Source organism: Taudactylus pleione, unplaced genomic scaffold (assembly GCF_031769625.1).
Source record: "Taudactylus pleione unplaced genomic scaffold, aTauple2 ptg000305l, whole genome shotgun sequence".
NCBI classification, from domain to species: Eukaryota; Metazoa; Chordata; class Amphibia; order Anura; family Myobatrachidae; genus Taudactylus; species Taudactylus pleione.
This window is the reverse complement of record NW_028284706.1, coordinates 8,882,944-8,908,862: the sequence shown is the minus strand read 5'-3', so window position 1 is coordinate 8,908,862 and position 25,919 is coordinate 8,882,944. Positions and strand designations below refer to the sequence as shown.

The following is a 25,919-nucleotide window of genomic DNA, read 5'->3' as shown; positions in this document are numbered from 1 at the left end:
GAGGATTGGCATTCCTCTTTTCAGGGAGGCAGAAGCTTAACACTGTATATGTTTAGGTAATAGTCAGTGTCGTAACTAGGGTATTTGGAGCAAGGGCAAATGTAAAAACGGACCCCCCCCTCTATGTACGCGTGCCTGAGGTGTGCACGGCAAAAAATGGCCGTGGTCACTTACAAATGGGGCGTGTCACTCTGAACATTCCTTTCCATATGCACCTTAACCCCAGTAGTGTCCCTTATACAGTACCCCCAGTTTGCAATGTCCCCAGTTGTGGTCCCTCTTATGCAGGCCCATAGTAGTGCCCCTTATACAGTACCCCCAGCAATGGTCCCCCTTATGCAGCCTCCAATTAGTTCCCCTTATACAGTACCCCCAGTATGCAATGCCCCCAGTAGTGGTCCCCCTTATGCAGCCCCTCATTAGTTCCCCTTATTCAGTGCCCCAGTAGTGGTCTCCCTTATGCAGGCCCCAGCAGTGATCCCCCCTATCTAGTGCCCCTTATACAGTGCCCCTTGTAATTTTCCTCCCTATTTAGTGCCGCTAGTGGTCCCCCACTGCAGTGCCCTTAGTAGTAAGCCCCTTATGTAGTGCCCCCAGCAGTAGTCGTCCCCTCTCCATGCAGTTCCCCCAGTAGTGGTTCCCTTTATGCAGGCCCCCAGTAGTGGTCCCCCCTATCCAATGACCTTATACAGTGCCCCCTGTAGTTTTCCTCCCTATTTAGTGCCCCCAGTAGCGGTCCCCTAGTAGTAAGCCCCTTATATAGTGCCCCCAGTAGTAGTTCCCCCCCAGTAGTAGTCCCCAGTAGAGGTTCCCCCTCCCGATGCAGTGCCCCCAATAATAGCCCCCCTCCCAGTTGTTGTCCCCAGAAGTGCCCCACCCCCAGTAATGGTGCTACCAGTAGTGCTCCCCCCTGCAATGGTGCCCCCAGTAGTGCTCCCCCCTGTAATGGTGCCCCCAGTAGTGCTCCCCCCCTGTAATGGTGCCCCCCCAATGTACAGACACACAAAACAAGTAAAAAAATAAAAATAAAAAATACACTTACCTGAATCCATGCTCCTGCTCCAGCCACTGCTCCCGGCGCCGCACATCAGTCCTCCCTGGCTAGCTCGCTCTGCATTATTGGAGAGACATCATGATGTCTCTCCCATTACCCACCGCAGGAGCCGGAAGGGAGCCGGCTTTTGCAGTGGGAGCTCAGCAGTCAATGAGAGTCTGTTTGACTCTCATTGGCTGCTGGTTAACACACACATTGCCACCACTCGGCGGTGATGTGTGTGCAGCAGCAGCAGCATTCAATGAGAGTCTGTTTGACTCTCATTGGCTGCTGGTTAACACACACATCGCTGCCGCACTGGCGGCGATGTGTATGTTATGCACAGCCTGAGACCACCCACCTCCCACCCTCCTCCTGTCACTTTTGGGTAAGTGCTCAGGGGGAGGAAAGGTCTCGGCTGTGCAGCAAAGGACCGGTGCTGGGTGCAGGGAAGCCTAGCACTGGTCCTTTGTAAATGTGTAGCGCTGACCACACACACTGTGGTCGGCGCTACACTGCCTAACTAGGGTGGGTCAGTACCATGGCCGACAGCGCCCCCCCCCAACGCCGCCGGTCCTATGGCACCCAGGGCACATGCCCTGCTCGACCCCCCTTAGTTACGCCACTGGTAATAGTACCACCTAGCGCCCAGACTTTTTTCCTCCATTCCTATTGTGAACCCTTTGCAATTACCTACGTTTTACACAAATTACTTATAAAATTTGATTTGATCTTTATTTACTGGAAATCACAAGCAGAGACAAACAGGTTCTGCTCAATTATACATATTGATGACTGTATGAATGCTCTGTGGGCCTGATTCAGAGAAGTACTCTATGCCAATGTTTTCACACTTGAGCGATTATTGGTAAACTGCGCATGCATCAAAGTACTTTACTATAGTCACTCGCAGCAAATTTTTACTTACAGTATGATTGACACAGTGGCAGAACTCCCGGAGACAGTGGAGTTACTGTTCGCTGAACACCAGCTGTCAAGGTGGCACCAGACAGCAGGCCCAGTGACATGGTTTATACAAGGGACACAGAGAAAAGTCCATCTTTAACTGCTGCCCATGTCCTGCTGATCACTGGTCTGGGGTACCAGCTTCTTGTCTTCAGGAACAGCCGGCGGTGGATTGTGTAGTAAAGTTTTTTTGTTTATTGTAAGTCACAACAAACAAAAAAAAAACCTTTATTGCTCCAGTCCCCAGTGGTGTCTGAAGATTTGGGATACGAAGTGCATGACATCTGACATCATGCAGCACCGCACCCCAAAAAAGCAGAGGAGCTGTGTCGTGAAGAGGATCAGCCAGAAGACCCAGGTATGTGGACTGGAGATGAAGGGATGAAGAGACAGGGCTGGATGGAGAGACAGAAGGGGACTGGCTGGAAAGACTCCATGGGGGAGCTAGAGAGACAGAAGGGGACTGACTGGAGAGACACTGGGGGAGGTGAAGAGACAAAAGGGGGACTGAAGAGACAGAAGATGGCTGTGTGGAAAGACACTGGGAGGATGGAGGGACAAAAGGGGGCTGGCTGGAGAGACAAAAGTGGGTCTGGAGAAGCAACAAGTGACTGGCTGTAGAGACACTGGGGGCTGGCTGTAGAGATACTGGGGGCTTCAGAGACAGAAGTTGGCTGGCTGGAGAGACATTGTAGGGGCTGGCTGGAGAGACAGAAGGGGGCTGACTAAAGTAACACTTGGGGGGCTGGTTGTAGAGATACTGGGGGGCTAGCTAGAGATACAGATGGGGGCTGGGTGGAGAGACAAGAGGGGGCTGGCTGTAGAGACACTGGTGTGCTGGTTGTAGAGACACTGGGGGGCTGGAGAGACAGAATGGGGTGGCTGAAAATGGAGAGACACTTGGGAACTGGAGGAAGATGGAGCCATAGAGGGGAGGGGGCATGACCATCTATTTTTCCTCCGGGATCCTGGCATGAACTTACGTCCCTGCATTGACAGTCAGGGAGTGTTTGGGAGAGGTAATGGGGAGTGGCTGCAAAAACGCCAACATTTTAAGACAGTTTTTGGGGCATGTCGCTGTTTTGCATTTGCACTCATACACAGGAAACATGGCCTGGCATCTCTGTTCCCGTGGCCATTCTATGCGACCATGGGATTACTCAGGAGGCTCATTATCAAAGGATCTCCTGCTGTGTTTGCTGTATGCAGATGCATGGATTAAAAAAGCCAGCGGTGGGCATCTCAATACAATACAATGCATCTGCGACATTTGCAAATGTTTGCACATCCACTGCATACAGATTCACAGGAACAATGGCAATAGTGCACTTCCCTGAATAAGGCCCCTTGTTAACATTTTCAGTGCATTGCAGGATCTTGCCAGAACATATGACCTGGTCATGACCGAGTAGCTCAAGAAGCAAATCTTCTTCTGTTGAAGACAATCAGTTCTTTATTTACTTCTCTATTTTGGGAAGTTGTCCTGATCAGTGGTGTAACTAGGCGGGGGTCAGCCGAGGCTCTTGCCAGGTCTGTTTCATTCAATGGATAAATAAATATACGTACTGCGCTCAGCTTAACCTTAATCTAGGCTAGGAAGATGGTCTCGTGTGGACTGATATATAAACCGTGAGAATCAGTATGATTATGAAACAACGAGGGGTTTTAATGCAAAAAACGGGGGGGCATATACAATTCATATGTATATATCACAAAATGTACAAAAACAAATAAATTAATAGGGAAGGTGATAATATATATCACTATTTATAACAAAGACAAATAGATGGGTAGATAAGTGATAAAATACAAACTAGTACACAACCATATTCCACCGAAACAACTTATACAAACCACTATTGATAACAATACACTCACAGTAGGGTTTTTCTACTGTGGTGGATGCATAGGATGCAAGAATATGGGACAAAGAACAACAAAACCTATTACCACATTTAGATCTAGTAGTACCGGAAAGGAATACCCAATAACTAAAAGAATCACATGCCACAGTAAAGGGGTAATATACCTAATAGAATGTGGATGCGGAAAACAATACATTGGGAGGACCACAAGATCGCTGAGAACACGGATAAATGAACATATTAGAAATATCAGAAAAGAGGGTGTGGATCATAATCTCTCAAACCATTTCAAACTCTGTCATAATAGCGACCCCAGAACACTCAGATTCCTAGGAATAGAAGAAGTAATACCCAATTGGAGAGGGGGTAACTATGAACATAAAATTAATACAAGGGAGCTTAAATGGATGTACGAACTTAACACATTTGCACCACAAGGACACAACATGGATAACGAGATAAAATCAATAATATGTAACAAGTGATACGAGATCCATTACAACTCCATACCTTATACCAGAATCCACTATAACCATTATGATCTTTACACATACCATTCTCCATTCTTGTGAGATATAGGGCCAAAACATGAGTTTTACCAGCATCAATACATTACATAGAAGTGTGACTTCATTAGACAGGAGTACTGACTCCTATGCCACCATGCGTATATATAGATTTAGGCTGTTGTAGATATACATATTTATATGTTATATACATGCATGTCCGTATACATATATATATATATATATTTATATATATATATATATATATATTCAATTCCATATATGTCTATACTTGAGCTCAATATAAGAGGTTTATAAAAACACTATTCATATCACAGATATAAACATTTATGCGAACTGCGACATATAGATAGTCAGTCAATTTCCGGTCGTTATTGTGCCGCAAGATTTTTTCAATTTTACTTTTACTCACAATATTTTCATTTTAATATATGTTTTTTTTTTTCTTATTCAATTTGGGATTTCTATATGTACATTAGCACTATCTCTACAAGTTGGATATATTAATCATCCTATTATCAATAAGAGCTACTCCTTATGCATTTATCTACATTTATTGCTGTACAACCCATGGACTTGGCTATTCACTTAGCCACTTATACTTGCAACCAGAGATTTATCACTAAAATCAAGCCTAGCATATAACCACCTGTAGCACCTTGGCCTAATGACATAATTAGCATATGGACCAATCAGGGTACGCTTGATTCACATGAGACCAATCTAATCAGAAGATCCTTCCTATATTATGCTGGAAGGAACATACCCCTACATTGACAGACAACTCCTTGAAAAAGGCCATTGGGCTGAAACGCGTTGGAGGACAACTAATCTACCATAAGATCATTACAATTATTCTACATTCAGAGATCTTCATGAGAAATACTGCTACTTCTGTGGCCGCAGCTCAGATAACCCCCACGTGACCATACCCAGAAGCGGAGGAGAAACACACAGAGGAGAAGCGCCCGATACATGACCAGACCAGGAGACCAGGCATAACGAAGGGCAGACAAGCACTGCAGACCAGCACAGCCGGCAAGAGGAAGGAGCGGTCAGCGGCGGTACCAAGGGAGGTAAGTCTCTGATGTGAGAGGGACATATGATCACTGGCTACACAGAGTCTGACTATGGCATCTCCCACACCACGGCAGCAGCTGTTCCGGACTGCGGCTCCGGCGGACACCTGGGAACAGGTGCACCGCCGGCACCTGCACGGGAGTCAGCGGCAGTCGGTCAGAGTTAACCCCCTGGCTGCCGATCTCTCCGTACTCCCTTCCTCAGGAAGTTTCACCCGGGCACCTCATCTAGCGCTACATTAGACTATACCATATCACAAGCGGGACGCCGCTACAACCCCATTCCTAAAGACCGATCTGTCCAACTACATGACTTTGGACACATTCTGAGCTTTGATATTGAACCATTTGTACAAACAGCAGTATATCTCATTCATGATCTCCTATGCATGCCCATCTATATTGATCATTGTATTTGATTAATGTTTATCACTTATCTACCCATCTATTTGTCTTTGTTATAAATAGTGATATATATTATCACCTTCCCTATTAATTTATTTGTTTTTGTACATTTTGTGATATATACATATGAATTGTATATGCCCCCCTGTTTTTTGCATTAAAACCCCTCGTTGCTTCATAATCATACTGATTCTCACGGTTTATATATCAGTCCACACGAGACCATCTTCCTAGCCTAGATTAAGGTTAAGCTGAGCGCAGTACGTATATTTATTTATCCATTTGCCTATTTACAGTGTCAGCTGTACCACTTACTGCAGCTCGCCAACCATACCCATTCTCAGTGCGCAGATATCCTACCTCCTCTTCTTCTAAAAGCTGTTTCATTCAATGTAGTGTGGACCGCACACACAGTAAAACAAACACACCACCACCGGCGCTGGGCAGTACACACAGTACACACAGCAGTGTGTTTGTTTTAGCAGCCAATGAGAATCAAACAGACTCCCATTGGCTGCTGCACCTACGGCCAGAGCCGGGATGGAGCTAACTGATGTGCTCCACCTTCCGACTTCCGCAGTGGGTATAGAGAGAGACGTCAAGGGAGGATGACGGCGGGTGCAGGAGCGGGGATTCAGGTAAGTATTTTGTTTTGTGTGTGTCTTTGTGATATATATATAAGGGGCATCACTGGGGGTACTATATAAGGGGCACTGCATAGCAGGGACCACTACTGGGGCACTGTATAAGGGGCACTGCATAGGGGGACCACTACTGGGGGCACTGTATAAGGGGCAATATTGGGGGCACTGCATAGAGGGGACCACTACTGGGGGCACTGTATAAGGGGCACTATTGGGGGTAATGTATAAGGGTGCACTACTGGGGGCAATGTATAAGGGTGCACTACTGGGGGCACTGTACAAGGGGCACTACTGGAGGCATTATATAAGGGGCACTGCATACGGGCACTGCTACTGGGGACATTTGCCTGGGGTCTGCTGGCCTGCAATTGTGCGCATGCGTGGGATTGTGATAACCAACTCAAGTGTCTGTGTGGTCATTTGGGACCGTGAGTTCAACCAAATAACTTTTTAAGATTTTGTGGAAAACTAAAGTGACAGAGAAAGAAAAGTGGGGAAAGAGAAGAAAAGAGGAGGAGGGATAGAGGGAGGAGGGAAAGAACAGTGCTTAATATCAGATACTGGATAGGCGTGAATAATATTAAGTTAAGTTGCGTAGAAGAACCCAAAAGGTGTTTTCAAAAACTTTCATTATTTGTTAGGATGTAGAGGTAGGTAAATATTCAAGATAGAAATGCCACTTTTTATGAAATCCAACAATAACTTTCTGTATGTCAAGCAATGCCGTATGTCTTTCTAATTAGAATAGAAAATAGCTCGGTTTCAACCATCTCTATCAAGTGGGGGGGGGGGGCTTGACGATGGCCATTTTTGCATTACAAATGTTCTGGCTACAGTTATCAATACTGCAAGGAGAGGTATAGCATTAGTAGTTCAGGCAACCAAGAGTCAAAGTTAGCCAATAGGAAGGCTTTCCAAGAAAATATTAGGGAGACTTTAGTTAATTGCATGATAAAATAATGAAGCTAATACCATATTTTTTTTATTTTTGTACCCTCCCAGACAGTGTGTATGAAAGTTACAGTATTAGAATGGCAGTTAGGGCAGTGACTTGGTTCCTCTGGCATCATATGAAGTCTTTGAGCTTGTGATATAAATTTATAAGATCTGGTGATAAATTTAATATGAATTTCTTGTAATCTACAGCCGAAATAAACAGAATCTGGGAAATCTTGAGACTAAACTGCCCATGCGTTTGACCATAGTTTTTTTTACATTAGATGGCAGTAAATCAAAATATTTAAAACATAGTTTAAATTTTCTAGCTGTGCACAGTGTAAAAAGACAGTGAATAGGACACTGTGTCACAGTAAGACATGAAGTGCCAGGAGGTAGCATATTAAATACATAGGGCCTGATTGGGTCCTGCAGAATGGGTCCTGTGTAGTCGCTTGCAGACTCTTGATTGCCTCTGTCTGACTCAGTTGGCCAGAGACGCGGCGCCACCCATCATCGCGGCCGTCGACCACCGATGGTCGCACTGTTGATCGCAGTCTGTGACCTCGGTCGCAATGCTGGGATCGCAAATTCAGCAGGGGGTGTCATACACCTCCTGCTGCATTTGCGTAATAGCAAGGATTGCAAAGCTGCCTACCTGCAGCTTTGCAATTGTGATCTTTGCTGAATCAGGGCCAGAGGGCCTGATTCAGACCCGCTCGCGAGCAGTGAGCGCTCGCAAGTGGGTCGATGGTGCCCTAGTGCGCATGAGCACAATGGAGGGAGCTCCGTCGTGCGCATGCGTGAGACCCGCATAGCGACGGCCAATCCATCGCTATGGGCTTCGCACCAAAGGGGACGTGCTGTCGATGGTGAGTGACAGCACGCCCCCTTTGGTGGGCGTGCTGGGGGCGTTGCTGCTCAGACGGAGGCGTTCCCATGGGAACGCCTACCGTCTGGGTCCGGCCCCACTGATATCACTAGTGATGTCAGTGGGAGTGCTTTTGGCTCTGATAGAGCCAAAAGCACTCCTGGGCTTGCGGCAGCGAGACCCTACCGCAGGGTCTTCTCGCAAGCCCGATGGCCGCGATGGTCTTGACCATCGCGACCATCTTTTTGGCCGCTCACATAAGCTGTGGGTGGTCACCCACAGCTATGCAAGCGGCCAGGAGGCCGCTCCAATTTTCAGGTAGGAGGGCCCTGATTCAGAGCGAGCGCTCTGGTCAGAGCGTTCGGCTCTGAATCAGGCCCAGAGTGTCATGTCTGCAAGTATTAAAAACTGAGAGTTAAGTAAAGCATACAGATCTTTAAGCTCCTGAAAAGATCAAAGCTTTCCCCCACGTTTAAACATATTTTTGATTGCTGCAATCCCTTTATCCCTCCACGTGGTAAAATGGGAAATAGTAAGAGACGGTAAAAAATAGGGGGTACAAAATAACAGGATAAAGGGGTCTATTCATGTAGAATATGAAGTGGCGCTTGATAAATATTACTATATATCGCATCACATCGATATAATATACAGTAATGTTTAATAGCCATTCATGTATACTTAGCTCTCCAACGTCTTCATGTGCTATCCGGTCCCTCCACGATCCCTGGGCACAGTGAGAAGACAGACATATCGGGTGCCCGATATGTCTGTATTCTCACTGCGCATGCGCAGGCGTCTGAGAGTAGCAGGTCAGGTCAGATCTGCTGCAAAGGATGCTGGGCAAAAGGGTGTGGAGCGAGCGTCATCTGCCGGGAAGTATGCAACTTCCATGCTCTGTTCGACTTGTGGTACAGATTATGCCATCATCAGATGGCGAGTCTCTACACACTCAGGCATGGAGAAGTAATAACATTCTCCACGGTTACTTGCTCCATGAATTGCACGAAGCAGAGAAGAGCCCTGATTTCAGCTAAACAGGGCTCTTCTCTGCTTCATAAATAGACCTCATAGTTAGTAAAATAGTGGTTAGAATAAGAGATGTTCACTGACCCTCGTGGTTTGGTTTTGGATTTGTATCCTTTTCGGTTTTGGATCTAGATTTGGTTTTGCCAAAACCGGCCTTGCGTGTTTGGTTTTGGATCTGTATTTTTTCAAAAAAATCATAAAGCAGCTGAAATCACATAATTTGGGCATGTTTTTGTTCCTACAGTATTATTATCCTCAATAACATTTATTTTCAGTAATTTCCAGTCAGTTTTGATCATCTCACAGCTCACAATATTGATTTCTTTCAGTTTAGGCCAAAAGGTTGCATCGCACTAGCTGGATGACTAAGCTAAGCGACAGCAGTGGGCGGCACTAACATGTGGCAGTTCAGCTTCCAACATGGCACAGAGTGGCACTGCAGTGGTAGACAGGATGACTGTTTAAAAAACTATACAACCCCATGGGAACTTTAAAAACCAAGAATGTTTTCATTAATCAAGAACCACGTCAGAGGCACGAGGGAGTTTGAATATGTTAATGAACTGAAATTAGGGAAAGGACGGATGGATTGATTCATTTGTAAATGTGTTTGTTTTAATGCTTTGATTCTGAACAAACTTTATGAGGGACGATCAATGTAGGATCAAGTTCTTCAGTTCCTGAAAGACATCTTTGATCTAGAGGAAGTTTTTTTTATACAACTAATAGAAATGCAGTAGCCTTGCTTGTGGAGGTGCTGCTAAATAGTACACACTGTAAACAGATGTTTACTTTGTATACAGGGAGGTTGTTAGGGATAATGGGACCAAGTCTTACTGTTTACATCAGAGGAAAGCAGCCCGTAGCTCTCCGACTGATTGTCAACAGTGGGTGGCATGCAACAGTGGGTGGCATGCCTCAGGTTACCTCATCCTGCTTTACACACAGTATGTACCATGTAAATATGTATGTATGTAACCAATATATACAACTCATTTTTGTATTAAACATATTTGCACTTTATTGCACACATCCTAGCAGGAAGATGCTCTGTGCTGCCGCTCATATTTTTTGTCTCTCGCATGACACCCACCATCTACATTATCCAGTTATTCCACTTAGAGTCACCCACATACAAAGGAGGCAGGAGTTTATTGAGCTGAACCATTATTTATAACATCCTATCAATTCACCAGGGTCCTGGGGCAACTGGTTGGGGTTGGGGGGGTGTGCAAATAAAAAAAAAATTGGTAAATTTGAAAATCCTACCCTGTTTTGAACACCCAATCAACATGGTGGTTCCGATTTTATTTAAAAAAAATGAAAAGAGACATACAGAAGATGCTGGACGTTTTTGGGGTTCATCAACCGCATGTAGAAGATTTCAGCGACTGTGGCAGTGAGACTTCCAACATGGCACATCTAAGAAACAAGAGTTGCACTGCAGTGGCAGAAAGGATGGCAGTTTAATAAACTATAAAAAGTGTTTGCCATCTATGCAAAAAATCAGTCAGCAATGTCCCAAATAGCACATAATGCATAGAAAAGAGGTGCAAGATGGAATTGTCCTTGAGCCCTTCCCCACACCCTTATGTTGTATATGCTAAGCAGGACATGCACAGTTTAACAAACCAATCACTTCGGCAACAGGGACTGCCAATTGTGGCTGAAGTGATTGGTTTGTTTGGGCCACCACAAAACAAGTACTTATGGGCAGCTGACATTGCTGGAAACGATCTCTATGTGCACAAACTGGCTTAACAGGGGCAAGATGTTGTTGCCATCATTATCCGATGCTTCACCCTCATCAGTGTGTACATCAACTTTACACAATATTATTTTTGTCCCGCTGGAATCCACTATTAAGGGTGCCTCTGTATTTTTGGACATAATTGGCGTTAAAGGTCTTCCTCGTGGAATTTGTAGTTCATTTTGATGAACATAATCTTTTCTACATTTTGAGGAAGTAGCCTCCTACGCCGATCGCTGACAAGGTTCCCGACTGTGCTGAAAATTCTGAGTACACAATGGATGGTGGGCAGCTCAAGTAGAGCAAAGCTAGTTTGTGCAAGGGCCTCCAAATTGCCTTTTTTTCCTGCCAGTAGTCAAATGGACTGTCTGACATGCCTATTTGGACACTATCATTAAAATAGTACTCAACCATTCTTTGAATGCTGACCATATCAAATAGAGTCACGGTAGACGTGTCATTAATTGTAGTAAATTCTTTTAGACCCAACTAAAAGGAAATTTTAGTTCTTTTACTAGCAGCCGCATTTGCAGGAGAAACTGAAAGAGGAGCTATTGCTGCATCACGAGCTGCTTGAGCTGCTAATTTGCTTTCCAAGGATCATAGTGGACTGCTTTTCATTCATCACCTCTCTCCAGCCATTTGGCTCTAAAGTTATATATATCTAAAATACCATCAGCTGTGCCTCTGGGTCAGCTGTCACTGAGCGACTCAATGCGACTCATTGCAGGCACCATCCCCCTATCCTACACCATTCCGATCTATAGTGCTGCTAATACAGCCGGACTTTACCATCTCCTTCACACGCTGGAGTCCCCCACTGGAGCGGCACAGTTTTGGGGCACACATCAGTGCGGTACTTGCACCAGCAGCTGGACTTTGTTTCTCCTCCACATGCCGGAGTTATCAGCCGCTGGAGCGGCGCAACTTTGGGGCTCACAACAGTGCGGTGCACTACACCAGCAATTGGACTCTGGTTATCCCCACACGACGGAGTCAGCAGCCACTGGAGTGGCGCTACATTGGGGTCCAGAACACACAAGAACCCTTTCCATCTCAGTGGGGAGCCGCTGGAGTGGCATTTAATTAGGGTTTCACGAGGATCCCTTTGTCAGGAGGGAAACCGGGGATCATGGATTACAGTAGGAGATCTCCTGTTACTCCACTTTACATCAAGTGCTGTGTACATCATCAGCTTGGATATCGGGGACATCAACATCTGAATTAGGGGGTCTACATTGGTGACTATACATTTACCAGAAACCTATATACTAAACATCTTTACCCTTTCAAGTTTTAGAGGGTTATACCATTTACTATATTTGGTTTAGGATGATATTCATAATTTATGATATTTAGTTATCAGATGACAATAGGTAAACCCCAGAGCTACATATTTTTTATATGTGATGACAGAATATGTTTTTATACTGAACTGCAGTTCATTTATATGTGTAATAAATTTATTTGATTAATTATTCCAAAGCCTTGGTATTTGTGTATAGACCACTGCACAGACACCTTTTCTCTTTTTATACAGTTTGTGCAAGGGCCTCCAAATTGCCTTTTTTTCCTGCCAGTAGTCAAACGGACTGTCTGACATGCCTATTTGGACACTATCATTAAAATAGTCCTCAACCATTCTTTGAATGCTGACCATATCAAATGGAGTCACGGTAGACATGTCATTAATTGTAGTAGCATTTGCTGGAGAAACTGAAAGAGGAGCGATTGCTGCATCACGTGCCGCTTGAGCTGACAATTTGCTTTCCAACAGCTGTTTGCATCTCTTCAGATCTGTGTCCATTGGAAAGAAAGCCATGATGTATGACTTAAATCTAGGATTAAGCACAGTCAGCAAAATGTATTGATCCGATTGAAAGATCCTGACAACCCTTGGATCCTGGCAAAGTGAATAAAGGACTTGATCTACAAGTTTGACATACTTAGCGGAATCGCTTTGTTTAAGATCATCCTTCTGTTTCTCAAGCTGCTTTTCCAACTGTCTATTTAGGGGAATTACCTGACTCAAGCTGGCAGTGTCTGAACTCAGGCCCTGATTCAGAGCCGGATGCTCTGACAGAGTGCTCGCTTTGAATCAGGGCCATCCTTACGAATTTTAGAGCGGCCTCCTGGCTGCTCACATAGTTTTGGGTGACCACCCACAGCTATAGCGAGCGGCCAAAAAGATGGTAGCGATGGTCAAGACCATTGCGACCATCGGGCTTGCGATGAGACCCTTGTGGTAGGGTCTCATTGCCGCAAGCCCTGGAGTGCTTTTGGCTCTATCAAAGCCACCAATGGGGGCGTGCTGTCACTCACCATCAACAGCACGCCCCCTGTGCAGCAAGACCAATAGCGACGGCTTGGCCGTCGCTATCCGGGTCTCGCGCATGCGCACGATGGAGCCGGCTCCCTCGCGTGCATGCGCACTGAACCAACATTGACCCACTTGCAAGCGCTCAGCACTCGTGAGTGGGTCTGAATCAGGCCCTCACTTCACAGGCATTTTGGTGTACACTAATTAAGTTTTTTTTAACTTCCCTGTACAGGCTGGGAATTGCTTTTTTAATGAAGTTCAATCTAGATGGGATTTGGTAGCAGGGACACAGGACCTCAATTAACTATTCACTAAAACCCACTGTATTAATGGCGGATATTGGATGCACATCTAATACCAGCATAGATGTTATGGTGTTAGCGATCTGATGTGCAACTGGATGACTGCTGTCATACTTGCTCCCCCTTGCAAAGGTTTGTTTAACAGTCAATTGTTTTTTGAAACAACTACTGGTAGTCTTCCTGGTCCCCTTCTGGGATCAAGATCCACTCACAGCAGCAGCAGCAGGCATTGCACTCAAGGATAATTCTGAGGAATTCTGGATAGAGGAGGACTGAGTTAGCCTCATCAATTTGGATGCAATACTACTTCTGATCATGATTGAGGATATTGTTGATGAGGGTGTTGGTGGTGGAGATGTCAGGTGCTTGGATCTAGCAGAAAGAAGGGAGCTAGCTGATGCTGGATTGCTTGTCGACTGCTTGTTGAAATACTGACGGCTATGTTAATCCCGATGCCAAAACTCTGACAGGACGCCGGACCAATTGTCCAATGCTGGGGGTAAGTATGAACATAGCCAGGGGTGGTGGTTTAAGGACCCCCTGGGGGGACTTAGGGTTAGGTACCCCCAGGGGAGGGTAAGAGTTAGGCTTGGGGAAGCGGGGGATAGGTTTAGGCACTAAGAGGGGAGGTTAGGGTTAGGCACCCCCCTGGGAGGGTTAGGTTTAGGGTGCAGGAAGGGGGGTTAGGTTTAGGCACTAATGGGGTAGTTTAGGGTTAGGCACTAAGGGGGGAGGTTAGGGTTAGGCACCCCTAAAGGTGGGTTATGTTAAGGGGGGAGAGACTTAGGACTAGAATACTAATCTCCCCTGTCGGGATCTCCTCCGTCAGGCGCGGGATTTGAACCACCGGGCCCACGTCAGGCGGTCAAACATACTGACTCCCAGCTAAACCGTTGAAATGAGTGATCTCCTCTAATATAGCCAGTACTGATACAGAGGGATGAGAAATAAATAGGAGCATATCATCTGTCTCCACTTGTATGCCATGGTAACGGATATTATTTCTCAGAAAACGGTTCTAAAACAATTGCAAATAGCAATAGGGATATGGGACAACCTTGGTGGTCTATTTACTGAGCTGTGTTAGGAGACAGAGTGAAAAGTGATAAGGTGCCAGCCAATCAGCTCCCAACTGTAATTTTTCAAACACAGCCTGTCAGATGGCAGTTAGGAGCTGATTGGCTGGCACCTTATCACTTTTCACTCTGGCTTCTAACACTGCTTAGTAAATAGACCCCTTGGTGTGTGTCCCTTTGAATAGGAAAAGGTTTAGAAATAAAATTATTAGCCACTTTTCAGAATGAAGCATGTAAATTTAGTGCTTGGAGTATAGTGATGATCTGAGACAGGAAACTAAATCTCTGTAAAGTTTCTTAAAGATGATCCCACACTATTAAGTTGAACTGTTTTCTGCATCTTGTGCTAAAGGAATATAGAGTTCATCTTCATGCATATCTTCAAAGTGCTGTAATACCACCAGAACTTTGTGTATGTTAACTACTGAGCTTCGACCCCATACAAATCCAGCTTGGTTTCCATGCACCATTTTCAAGCATCTTAAATAAACTCTTCTAACTCTCTCATTCCACCAGGTCTATGCACAAATCCTTGGGTATAGATCCCCAGTATACACACCCTGTAATGAAGCACCTATGCCCTGTAATGCAAAACACATCCCCTGTAATGGAGCACACATCTCCAGAAAATCAGCACAAATCACCTGTAATTTATCACACAGTCTTGGGCACACAGCCACTCATATAGCTATGTGCTGGAGAGTGACAGACATTTTCTTATAACGTACATCCTTCTTATTCTTGTCACTAGTGTTTCCTCCATGGTGGGCCGAGAGTGATTATGTCATCACTGTAAGTGGGGACGAGTACTAATTACCCAGGCCTGGGCTCGATGGAGGGGCCTGGCACCCGCCCCCTCCCTTACCTGACAGTGGCAGCATCCTGTGTTTCCCCAGCCCGGCACACAATGCTTTGTGCTTGGCTATGATAGTACCAGTGAGGTTGCTGCCACTGATCATCACCATCATCATCATCATCAGTCTCCTCTGGCTGAGAGGTGAGGTGGGGGCAGTCACACTGATTTGGCCCCTCCCCTGGATTTGCTCCTGGCTGAGAGGTACTGTTTTATATTTTTTGTAAGGAGGCATGTCCACACCTTCTTACATTAGACCATGACCCCAAACGTACTTGAGCCCAGCAAATCTCTCTATGGCCCTCGTTGTGCCCACCTTGCCCAGCCTCAGGGAGATCGATAGCCTCTAAAGGGAATCGGATTAAGAGATCACCAATATATTTCACACAGTCTCACTGGCAGTCAAGGAGATTAATCTAGTATGGCTTGGAGATTACATATTAATTGTGCTATTCCATCTACAAAATGTCGATACTCTAGAACCTGCTGTTATATTAAAACTAGACATAAAGATTAAAAAGGTGTAAGAAAGAAATTTCCATTTGCTCCACATTTAACAAAACAAATATTAACCACAGAAATTAAGTATTTACCTCAACGACGTTCCCACACCATCCTATGGCTGCTTTTGCTTGAAGGCTCCAAGCATTATTGTCAAGATCAGCATATGTGAAGGTGCATTCAATGGAGTTATTAGCCAGATGTAAGGTACTGTAATCGTATCCAAGTTCTTGCAGTCTGCATTTATTGACAGAAGTTATCATTGTACCACTGTCACACCTCACTGTAGGATTCAAATCAGACGTTGCTGCACACAAATAAAAATGTCCCTTTTAGACGGAAATAATGTTATAATATTCGATACATGCATCTCACATTAAGGACATGTTCAGACAAGCATTTTGGCTATATTCCATACAGAAAGTAACACATGCAGTTTTCTCTCCTGAGTCCCTGGTAACATTGCTACTTATATGAACAGCAGAGGTGTGCCAGTACCAAGAACAAAACCACTGATGCAGTATTTCAGATCAGGCTGTTTTCTGATAGGACTGTGGTTCAACCAAAAACCTTTGTGTGGTGGGTCCTGGGGTAATAAGGTAAAACAATGAAACAAAAATTTAATTTTATTTTATGTCACTACTTATTCTAATAATGTTTGGAATTGCCAAGGTGGGCAAGTGCCAGCATTCCCATGGCTGTCAGCAACGTCTGTCAAATCTTGACCCTAGAGAGAAATTTACTAAAATTCAGTTTTCTACCCTTTGATTTGTAAACTGCGGGCGTGATTTAGATTTTATGGATAGAGTAAGAAAGAGCAAGTAACTGTGCATCTTGGTGAAACCATGCTGCACTGCAAGTGTGGCAGATTAAAAATGTGTAGAGAGCTTTAGATTTCAGACGGGTGTGTCCAAACTGACATCTAAATTAGTGTAAAAATAAAAGTTGTCCAGCATTTGTGGGCTACATGCAAAAGCATTCAGTATTTACTGCAAGATAAAGAAAGTATGTATTTGCACACCTTGCATTGCAACATTGTTTGTCCAAGTGCAGTTACTTGCTCTGTCTAATAGGACCCATCCATCAGCGATGGATTGCCGCGATCCCGCGATGTGGCAACCCGGCATCGCAGAAATCCAACATGTTGGATTTTCCCGATTTGACGATCGCGATCAAAAAATGATCGCGATCGTCAAATCGCTGACATTTAACATGGAAAATGTCTGTGTTCCGGCGACGGATCGCAGAACATCGATGGTGGGTGGTCGGCATTTCCACCCGGAAACGCCGGCACTTCCCATCGCATCGCTGGATTGCAAAATCCAGTCTCTGATGTATGACCACCTTTAGGCTGGGTACACACGTAAAGATTTTCTGTCCGACCAATCAGCGACTTATGTTGTTTGAGCCATCTTGACTTCCAACCAGAAAAAAGTAAAAAACTTCCTTCCATTTTCTACAAAACTCAACATTGAGCCTTGACCTCTAGAGGTAAAGCTTGAAACAATCCCCTCAAACCTAGAGAGTAACAGCCTAATGCTGATTATGAATGAAGAAATAGTATGGCCCCTGATTCTACAGAAAGAATTGTTATGGACCCCAATCTTATATAAAGAAATATTATCATCCCCAAACCTATGTAAATAAATACTATCATCCCCAATCCAACAGTATATAAAGAAATATCATCTTGACCATATATAAAGGAAAAAATAATGTCCACAAAAAATAATAAATATATTTTGCGGACATATATTATTAATAATAATATATTAATTTAAATCTGCAACATTAAAATATACATAAGTGGCCACTCAGGGGAGTTTCTACAGAGGAGGGGGCCCGTGTGCACTCTCTGTCTGGGCCCCCTCCTCTCTCTCTGTGGTGGCGGACATGCTCAGCGCCGTAGCACTTGCAAACTCTGGGCACTAGAGTGTGCCCAGAGTCTACAGCGCATGCGCAGGTCGCACTAGGGTTTTTTCCCTAGTGCGCATGCACAGAACACCAGAAAAAAGGCTGCGGAGGCCATTTTTCAGGTGTTTTCTCTGGCGAGACAGCCCGGCGTGGGACTTCGGAGGGGTGAGTAATTAAAACATATGGGTGCAGGGTGTGCGTGTGCACTGCACACCCTGCACCCATTGTAAATACACCCCTGTTGCAACTCCATCTCGTCTAGTGCATACACACTAGACGATATGCTCCCTGAGCGATATCGTGTAGTGTTGTCCCCGGCAGGGTGTGCTCAATGTCGTTCATGACATTGAGCACAGCCGCTGAACGATATCATTAACGATATTGTTCAGTGCCGGGCTCTCTCCCCCATTCCCTGACATGCAGCAACCTGACGACATCGCAGTTTGGCCAGCATGTCAGCCCGATGAACGATGATGACGAACGACCTGTGGGAACGCGCGTCGTCGTTATCGTTCATCTTTTTGGGCTTAAAAATGGACGATAAAGTGGACGACTGAACGATAACGATATCGTTATCGTTCAGTCGTCCACTTTATCGCCCAGTGTGTACGCACCTTAAGTCTGAAGTAATAATATATGGGAATAAGATACATTGGTGCTTGAAAGTTTGTAAACCCTTCAGAATTTTCTTTATTTCTGCTGAAATTTGGCCTAAAACTACCTCAGATTACTAAAAGAAGATAAAGAGAACTAAATCAAACAAATGAGATAAAAAATTAGACATGCTCATTTTTTTTTTTGAGGAAAATTATCCAATATCACATATCTGTGAGTGTCAAAAGTATGTGAACCTTTAGGCTTAGCAGATATTTTGAAGGTGAAATTAGAGTTAAGGTGGCCATACATCAGAGACCAGATTTTGCGATCCGGTGATGCGATGGGAAGTGCCGGCGTTTCCGGTGGAAATGCCGACCTCCCACCATCGATGTTCTGCGATCCCTTCACCGGATCGCAGACATTTTCCATTTTAAATGTCGGCGATTTGATGATCGCGATCATTTTTTGATCGCGATCATCAAATCGCGAAAATCCAACATGTTGGATTTCTGCGATCCCGCGATGCCGGGTTGTCGCATCACGGGATCGCGGCAATCCATCACTGATGGATGGGCCCCATAAGTTGTTTTTAATCTATGGGATGAGAATCAGATGTGAGTGGTCAACCTGTCTTTTTAAAAGAACAGGGATCTATCAAAGAATGATGTTCACAACACATGTTTGTGGAAGTGTATCATGCCATGAACAAAGGAGATTTTAGAAAAAATTAATTATTATTATGGATACTATTTTTTTAAGTGTGGAGCAACAAGAAGTATTATATATGGGGGGATTACTTATATTGTATAGGCTTGGGGGCCACAATGGCCCTCATTCAGAGCCGTTCGCTATTTGTGGTCGCTCGTTTAAAAACAAGGGGTGGCTATTCAAATGATCCGTACGCACATTGCAGTCTGTTCACACCTCTAAGTCTGAACGAGCGAGCAAAACATACGCTCGTTTATTTGTTAAAAACGCCCCCTGGCCGCTCGCATCCTACGTCATGTCCGCTATTTATTAGATTAATCGAGTACATCGACCAGCGTATGAACTGCTCGCTATTCTTGTGGTTGGTGTTTGCTACCACAAATTTGCGAGCAGTTCTGGCTATAAAATAACCCAGTGACGTGGTCACTGACGCTGCTGTTTTAAATATGCACACCCATAAAACGCCCGTTTTGACCTTTAAGCACGCCTGCGTTCGGATCTCCACTCCCCATTTTCAAGCACCTTCCCCTGTTACCACCCACATACGCCTCATTCTGTCAATCAAAATAGCAGGCACTCGCTATATTGCGTACCAACGATTTTCGGCCGCACTGACTGGTTCGCGCATGCGTACTAAAAACCGTACGCATGCGCAGATGTGCAAACATCGCTCGGAACGAGCGTACTGCCGCTAACGAGCGGCTCTGAATGAGGGCCAATATGTGTTTTTATATGCATAATATTGGTTTATATGGGTTCAGGGCCAAAATTTAGGAAAGACCACCGCTTACTAAATATACCCTCATAATTTTGTTGTCAGCTAAAAACTATGGGCCATATCTATCATATCAATATCAATAAAGGGTTCCCGCTCTCCAGGGCACCCCTAGCCTAGGCTGATAGCCCGGGGCTATCCCCGCCACCCCTGGGTGGTGGGTGGCAGGTTGATAGTGTAAGTGTAGTGCATTTGAAAAAGTATAACATATTGTCTTTTGCTGTAGAACTGCAGGTCCCCGCAAGCCTCCCCACATGCTGGTACTTGGAGAACCACAAGTACCAGTAGACGGGGCATTAATGGCCCACTGGTACATGTAGTTCCACTGCAAAAGCAATATTAAAAAAGGACACACACACCATACACAGTATAATTTTATCAAACATACATGCACTCACACATGTACACATACTCACCTATATATCCCTGTAGCATCGGTCCCCTTCTGCAGTAGAAATTCCATAGGGTACCTGTGGATAAAAATAATACTCACCTTCTCCTATGTGTGGTTCGGTCCAAAGTAGGCCTCCATGGTCTTCTTAAAATAACAAAACAAAAAACGCAAACCACACACTAAGCAGTAATTATTACTTCCAAACTGAAGCGCTCAGATGCGGCTTCCTCCTTTGAAGATCCGTGTCTGAGCGTTCTTTGGCTGAGAGAGGTAAGCCCCCACCTCTCTCAGACAATGAATGGCTCCCTCCATTGAACTAAATGGTGAGTCGCAGGGTAACTAAAGTTTATACTGCACTTCCCATCATTGAGTTAAATGGAGGGAGCCATTCATTGGCTGAGGGGCGGGGGTTGAACTCTCTCAGCCAATGAATGCTCAGACGCGGACCTTCAAAGGAGGAAGTCGTGTATGAGCCCTTCATTCGTGCGCTCATGTTAAGGATGGTTATTACTTAGTGCGTGGTTCGCGTTTTTGTTTTTTTTATTTTGAAAAGACCATGGATGCCTACAGGGACAAGGAGACTACTCCAAGTGATGTAGGTGAGTATGTGTGAATGTATATGTATGTATGTATTAAACTTATACTGTGTACAGTGTGTGTGTGTTTAATTCAACAATTCATTACAGGTGAACAACAGGTACCAGTGGGCCCTTAATGCCCCGCATGCTGGTAGTTGTGGTCCTCTAAGTACCAGCATGGGGTGGAGGCTTGCTGGGACCTGCAGTTCTACTGTAAAGACAATCGGGGTCATTCAGACCTGGTCGCAAGCACCAATGTGCTCACAACCGGGTCGATGGGTTGTGAGCACAAGCCCCGGAGCAACAGAGAAACTCTGTCGCTTCGGAGCTCGCTACAAAAGGGGCGGCTGTCGATGTTGATCAACAGCTCGCCCCTCTTTGTAGGTGGGCCGGGGGGGTGGTTTCCAAAATGGAGGCGTTCCTTTAGGAACGCCTACCGTTTTGTGGGCGGCCGCACTGACATCATCAGTGATGTCAGTGAGGAGCTTCCTGCTCGATCAGAGCAGGAAGCTCCCTTGGGCTTGCATGTGCCTAGACCCAACCTTAGGGTCTGGTCGCAAGCCCCGATGGTCGAGATGATGCTCACCATCACGACCATCATCCTGGTCGCTAGCTAAGCTGTATGTGGTAACCCACAGCTTAGCTTGCGACCAGGAGGCCGCACCAAAAAACCAGAAGCGGCCGCCCTCATTCAGAGAGAGCGATCGCTTCTTGCAATCGCCTCTGAATGAGGTCCAATGTTTTTATTCTTCTATTTTTACACTATATGTACACTATCAAGCTGCCACCCAACACCCAGGGGTGGTGGGGATAGCCCCGGGCTATAAGCCTAGGCTAGGATTGCCCTGGAGAGGGGGACCCTTTTATTTGGAAGGGGTCCCCCAACTCCCCAGGGATCCCTAACCTGGGCTGACTAGCGGTCAGGATTGATGCTGCGGCTGGGGGGCCCAGTGATAGGGTCAGGACTGGTTCTGGAACTTACAGTGGAACCCTACACAATTTTTGCCCTGTAAGGCCAGAACCAGTAATGGTTCCCAGAGCCCAGTGCTGGTTGTATTAAGTACAGTGGAACCCTATGCAATTTTTTCCCTGTACTTAAACAACCAGGACTGGCTTTCAAAAGTCCGGGGCTGGTTGTGGTTTGGGGGGTACCTCTCGTCATTTTTTTTAACATTCAACTATTTGTTTGCTTTTTACAGTAAGATACATGCAGGCATCTCACTGATGTCTGCATGTATCTGTTAATTCAACCTGCTCATGCTCAAATCGAAAGCATGAAGCATGTCTATTCATTTGGGGATTTGAAGTTCGATTTTGTGTTCGATTTCAAATCGAATGATAGTAAATAAGGCATTTGTGTGTTGATCTATGTAAAAGTACCAATGTTTTCCCGTTGTTCGATTTGAGGTAAATTTGACTAAAATTCGATTTGAAATTCGATTTTAAAGTCGATTTGGCCTTTAGTAAATGCCCAAATGCAAAATCGCATGCAAATCGCATGCCAAATCAGAAATCACTCAAAATGCCAAATCGACCCTTAGTAAATTTAACCTTATAAATCAAGATGCTAGAAGTATCCATGAAACCCTAACTGTCCCTAATTTTTTTTTATATCTACTGTTTAATAAAGATGATAAGGTTCTCAGTTTTTCTACCACACTATAGGTACATATTATAAATGAAAGCAATCTGCCAGCTAGCAGAAACAAGGCACTTCCTCCAAGTTATAGTTTTAACAAATTGAAGAAACAATGATAAAATGTATATTATAATGTGAATTCTGTCACCCAGCCCCTGCCACGTGTTAAAGTATCTATCATGTGCACAATATTCCCTATACTGTAATGAAGGACTCTGGATGAGATGTATAATCTGAAAATGAGTGTCTGCAGCAGACATAAGAGATATATAGGGGTATTCAATATGAAATGTTAACTTCACTGTCGAAGTTAACGTTTCATATCGGAGTTTTTACCTGCGTTAAAGTATCGGGCGCGCTCCCGCTTATCCCCGTATTCAATTTAAAATTAACAAAAACGGGAAACTCCGAAGTTGGATTTGCGTAAAGTTATGAATTTTTCCTTAAAAAAATTGTAAGACCCCCCTAAAGTTGTAAAAACATGGGGGATAACTATGGGTACCCCCGTTTTAGCCTTTATTTGAAAGTCGGGGATTTAAATAGCCGCAGCAGGTGTTTTTTTCCCGACATTGAAGAAGTGTTGCAGAAGAGCACTTAGGTTATTTTTTTCGTTTTTTGAATTGGTCCCATCAAATTTGGGGTACATGAAAATGGGTACTAGAATATTTTTCCGTCACTAAAGTAAAATGTAAAAAATTCTGCATTTGTGCACCTGCCGCTATAATTCTATTCTACAAAACACCTGCCGCATACATGCAGAATAGCCCTGAACCTATTTCCCTATTGTTATACAATTTTTTCCCAATTTTTTTTTTCCACCCCAATTTTTTTATTAATTTTTTGGGGTGTCCCTATTTTTTTTTTTTTACTTTTTTTGACACAGTTCTTTTTTAAATGTCATTCCCAGGGGTGCAGGCTACGGTGTAAAAGTAAAACCTGCGATAATGACGTCATACCTCCGATATTAACGCAAAAACAATGTTTTCGCTCCCATATTGAATACCCCTGTAAGTCAGAGTTTAAAATGGTAAGTAGATGATAATGAATGTTAATGTTTGCATTATAAATGCAATCATTAATACATCTTGCCCTCTGTGAGTGTAGGATAGTAAATTCACCACCATTCACTAACTACTTTCTTTGTGTATGTTCCCAAACTCATAGAAAATGCCACTGACTGAACTTTGATGTACATTTGCTAGTGATTGCTACCTACAGTACACTGTGTCTAGGAAGTTGGTATATTATTTAAGGTGCTGCTATTGTACTGTTTAAATTTACGAAATGTAAATAATGTTAAAAATAACATTTATTTATCAAAGAACATATATATGGATCATTGACAATATTGTCTTTAATTACTAATCTTTTGATATGTATAAATACATAGATAAAACCTACTTATCCCATTGTAAAAGTCTCCATTGCAAACACAGGTTGGTGTTCCAGTTATATCACAGGATTCATCACTCTTACAAGGTGGACCGCATTGTTTCACATCTATAAAAGACAACCATGGTTAGAAGACAAAATAAATCAGCAGGTGAGTCAATAGCTTCAGATCTCTGATACTGTATAATGTAGTTGTAGATGTGTAATGGGCCCCATCCATTTGCGATGGATTGCCGCGATCCCGCAATGCTGCAACCCGGCATCGCGGGATCGTAGAAATCCAACATGTTGGATTTTCCCGATTTGACGCCAACATTTAACATGGAAAATGTCTGCGATCCGGCGACGGATCGCAGAACATCGATGTTGGGAGGTCGGCGTTTCCACCCGGAAACGCCGGCACTTCCCATCGCATCGCCGGATCGCAAAATCCGGTGTCTGATGTATGGCCACCTTAACAGCCATTGTAGTAATATATCTCACCTGAGCAACAATTCAAGACTGAATCCCAATACCAGTCAGTAATGCAGCAGTCATTGGACTGTGTTGGGCATTGATCACTATTATCAGGAACACATGATGTAGTACCATCAGCACAAAGACATCCATTTAAATCGCATCCCCCTCCACAACTTGTGCATGAAACTGGGTCAGAGCCACCTGTAGAATAATACAAACATTCATGTGTCATTTTCATTAATTTGGGACTGAATACTATAGTATTAACAACATAGGAGCAAGACCTTATAAAGCAGAAGATACAGAATAGAAATCAGTGGGGAATATTTTACTTTGCTATTGTTCCAGATGTGGTAAATACTACAATAAATATTATTTGTTTAGTAACCAGGTTTGCATACTTTCAAGCGTAGGTTTAATAGAGTTATTGTCACATGTCTTAGGTTTGCTGGGAAGGCCTTGAAAAGAAGATACTGCAGGAATTACAGAACATTGCATCTGTTAACTTGCTGGCTATGCTAATAAGTAATTAACAAGCCATTTCTGAACACCCACTGACATGTGTAGAAAGTGCTTATTGGCAAGAAAGTTGCTGATATGTGCAAAGAGTAGCGTTTTTGTTAATATGTGCAGAAAGCTGCTATTGTGCATAAACAACTTGTGCAGCTAGATTAAGAGTTGAGATATTATTCTTTGCTTGTATTAATAACTGTGGAGCCACCACCCACTTGAGGTATAAGAGTCAGCTAGAAAGCTATACAGCATCCTCAACTGGAAACGTCATGTCCAGCTTAAAATGGCTATAGTCTTATACACCTTTCAGACTTATGCCAAAAACCAGGGTTTTTCCGCGAACGCGCATCAACCCTGGTCTGGCGTATGTCTGAAAGGTGCTACCCCGGGTTGACAGTCCCAGGTTCTCGACCCTGCTAGCTAGCAGGGTTTTTCCCAGGACTTGCAACCCAGGTAGATGGCCCGGCTCTAGTGTGAAAGGTGCGACCTGTGTCTAAAAGACCTGGGTCACTCCTTAAACAAACTGATTGGCTGGGGACAGTAGCGCTTGGAGATGAGATCATCTCCAAGCTCCCACTGAATGCTGCAAGACCCGGGACCGGTGTGGAGGGGGACGACCCGGGAATAACCCGAGACGTCCCCCTTGGAGTGAAAGGGGTATCCCGGCGTCAACCCATGCTTGATGTCCCGGGTCTGAGCCGGGTTGAAGCCAGGATTTTATATCTGAAAAGGGTATTAATGACAAAAGGGTCTCCCCGGACTGTAACCTGCTTAACTGCTATTACTGAAAAAA

The 25,919-nt window shown here is 44.4% G+C and overlaps 1 protein-coding gene across 1 annotated transcript in view; it reads right to left on the bottom strand.

Annotated features, from left to right (window-relative positions):
- The window catches only part of LOC148511558 (uromodulin-like), an 89,835-nt gene that overhangs the window by 34,646 nt on the left and 29,270 nt on the right, over positions 1 to 25,919 (bottom strand). Inside the window, exons 3-5 of the mRNA XM_088442103.1 lie at positions 24,638 to 24,814; positions 24,164 to 24,262; positions 16,250 to 16,464 (exon numbers count right to left, since the gene is read on the bottom strand). Coding sequence (XP_088298229.1) covers positions 16,250 to 16,464; positions 24,164 to 24,262; positions 24,638 to 24,814 — 491 coding nt within the window. The remainder of the gene's footprint in view (positions 1 to 16,249; positions 16,465 to 24,163; positions 24,263 to 24,637; positions 24,815 to 25,919) is intronic.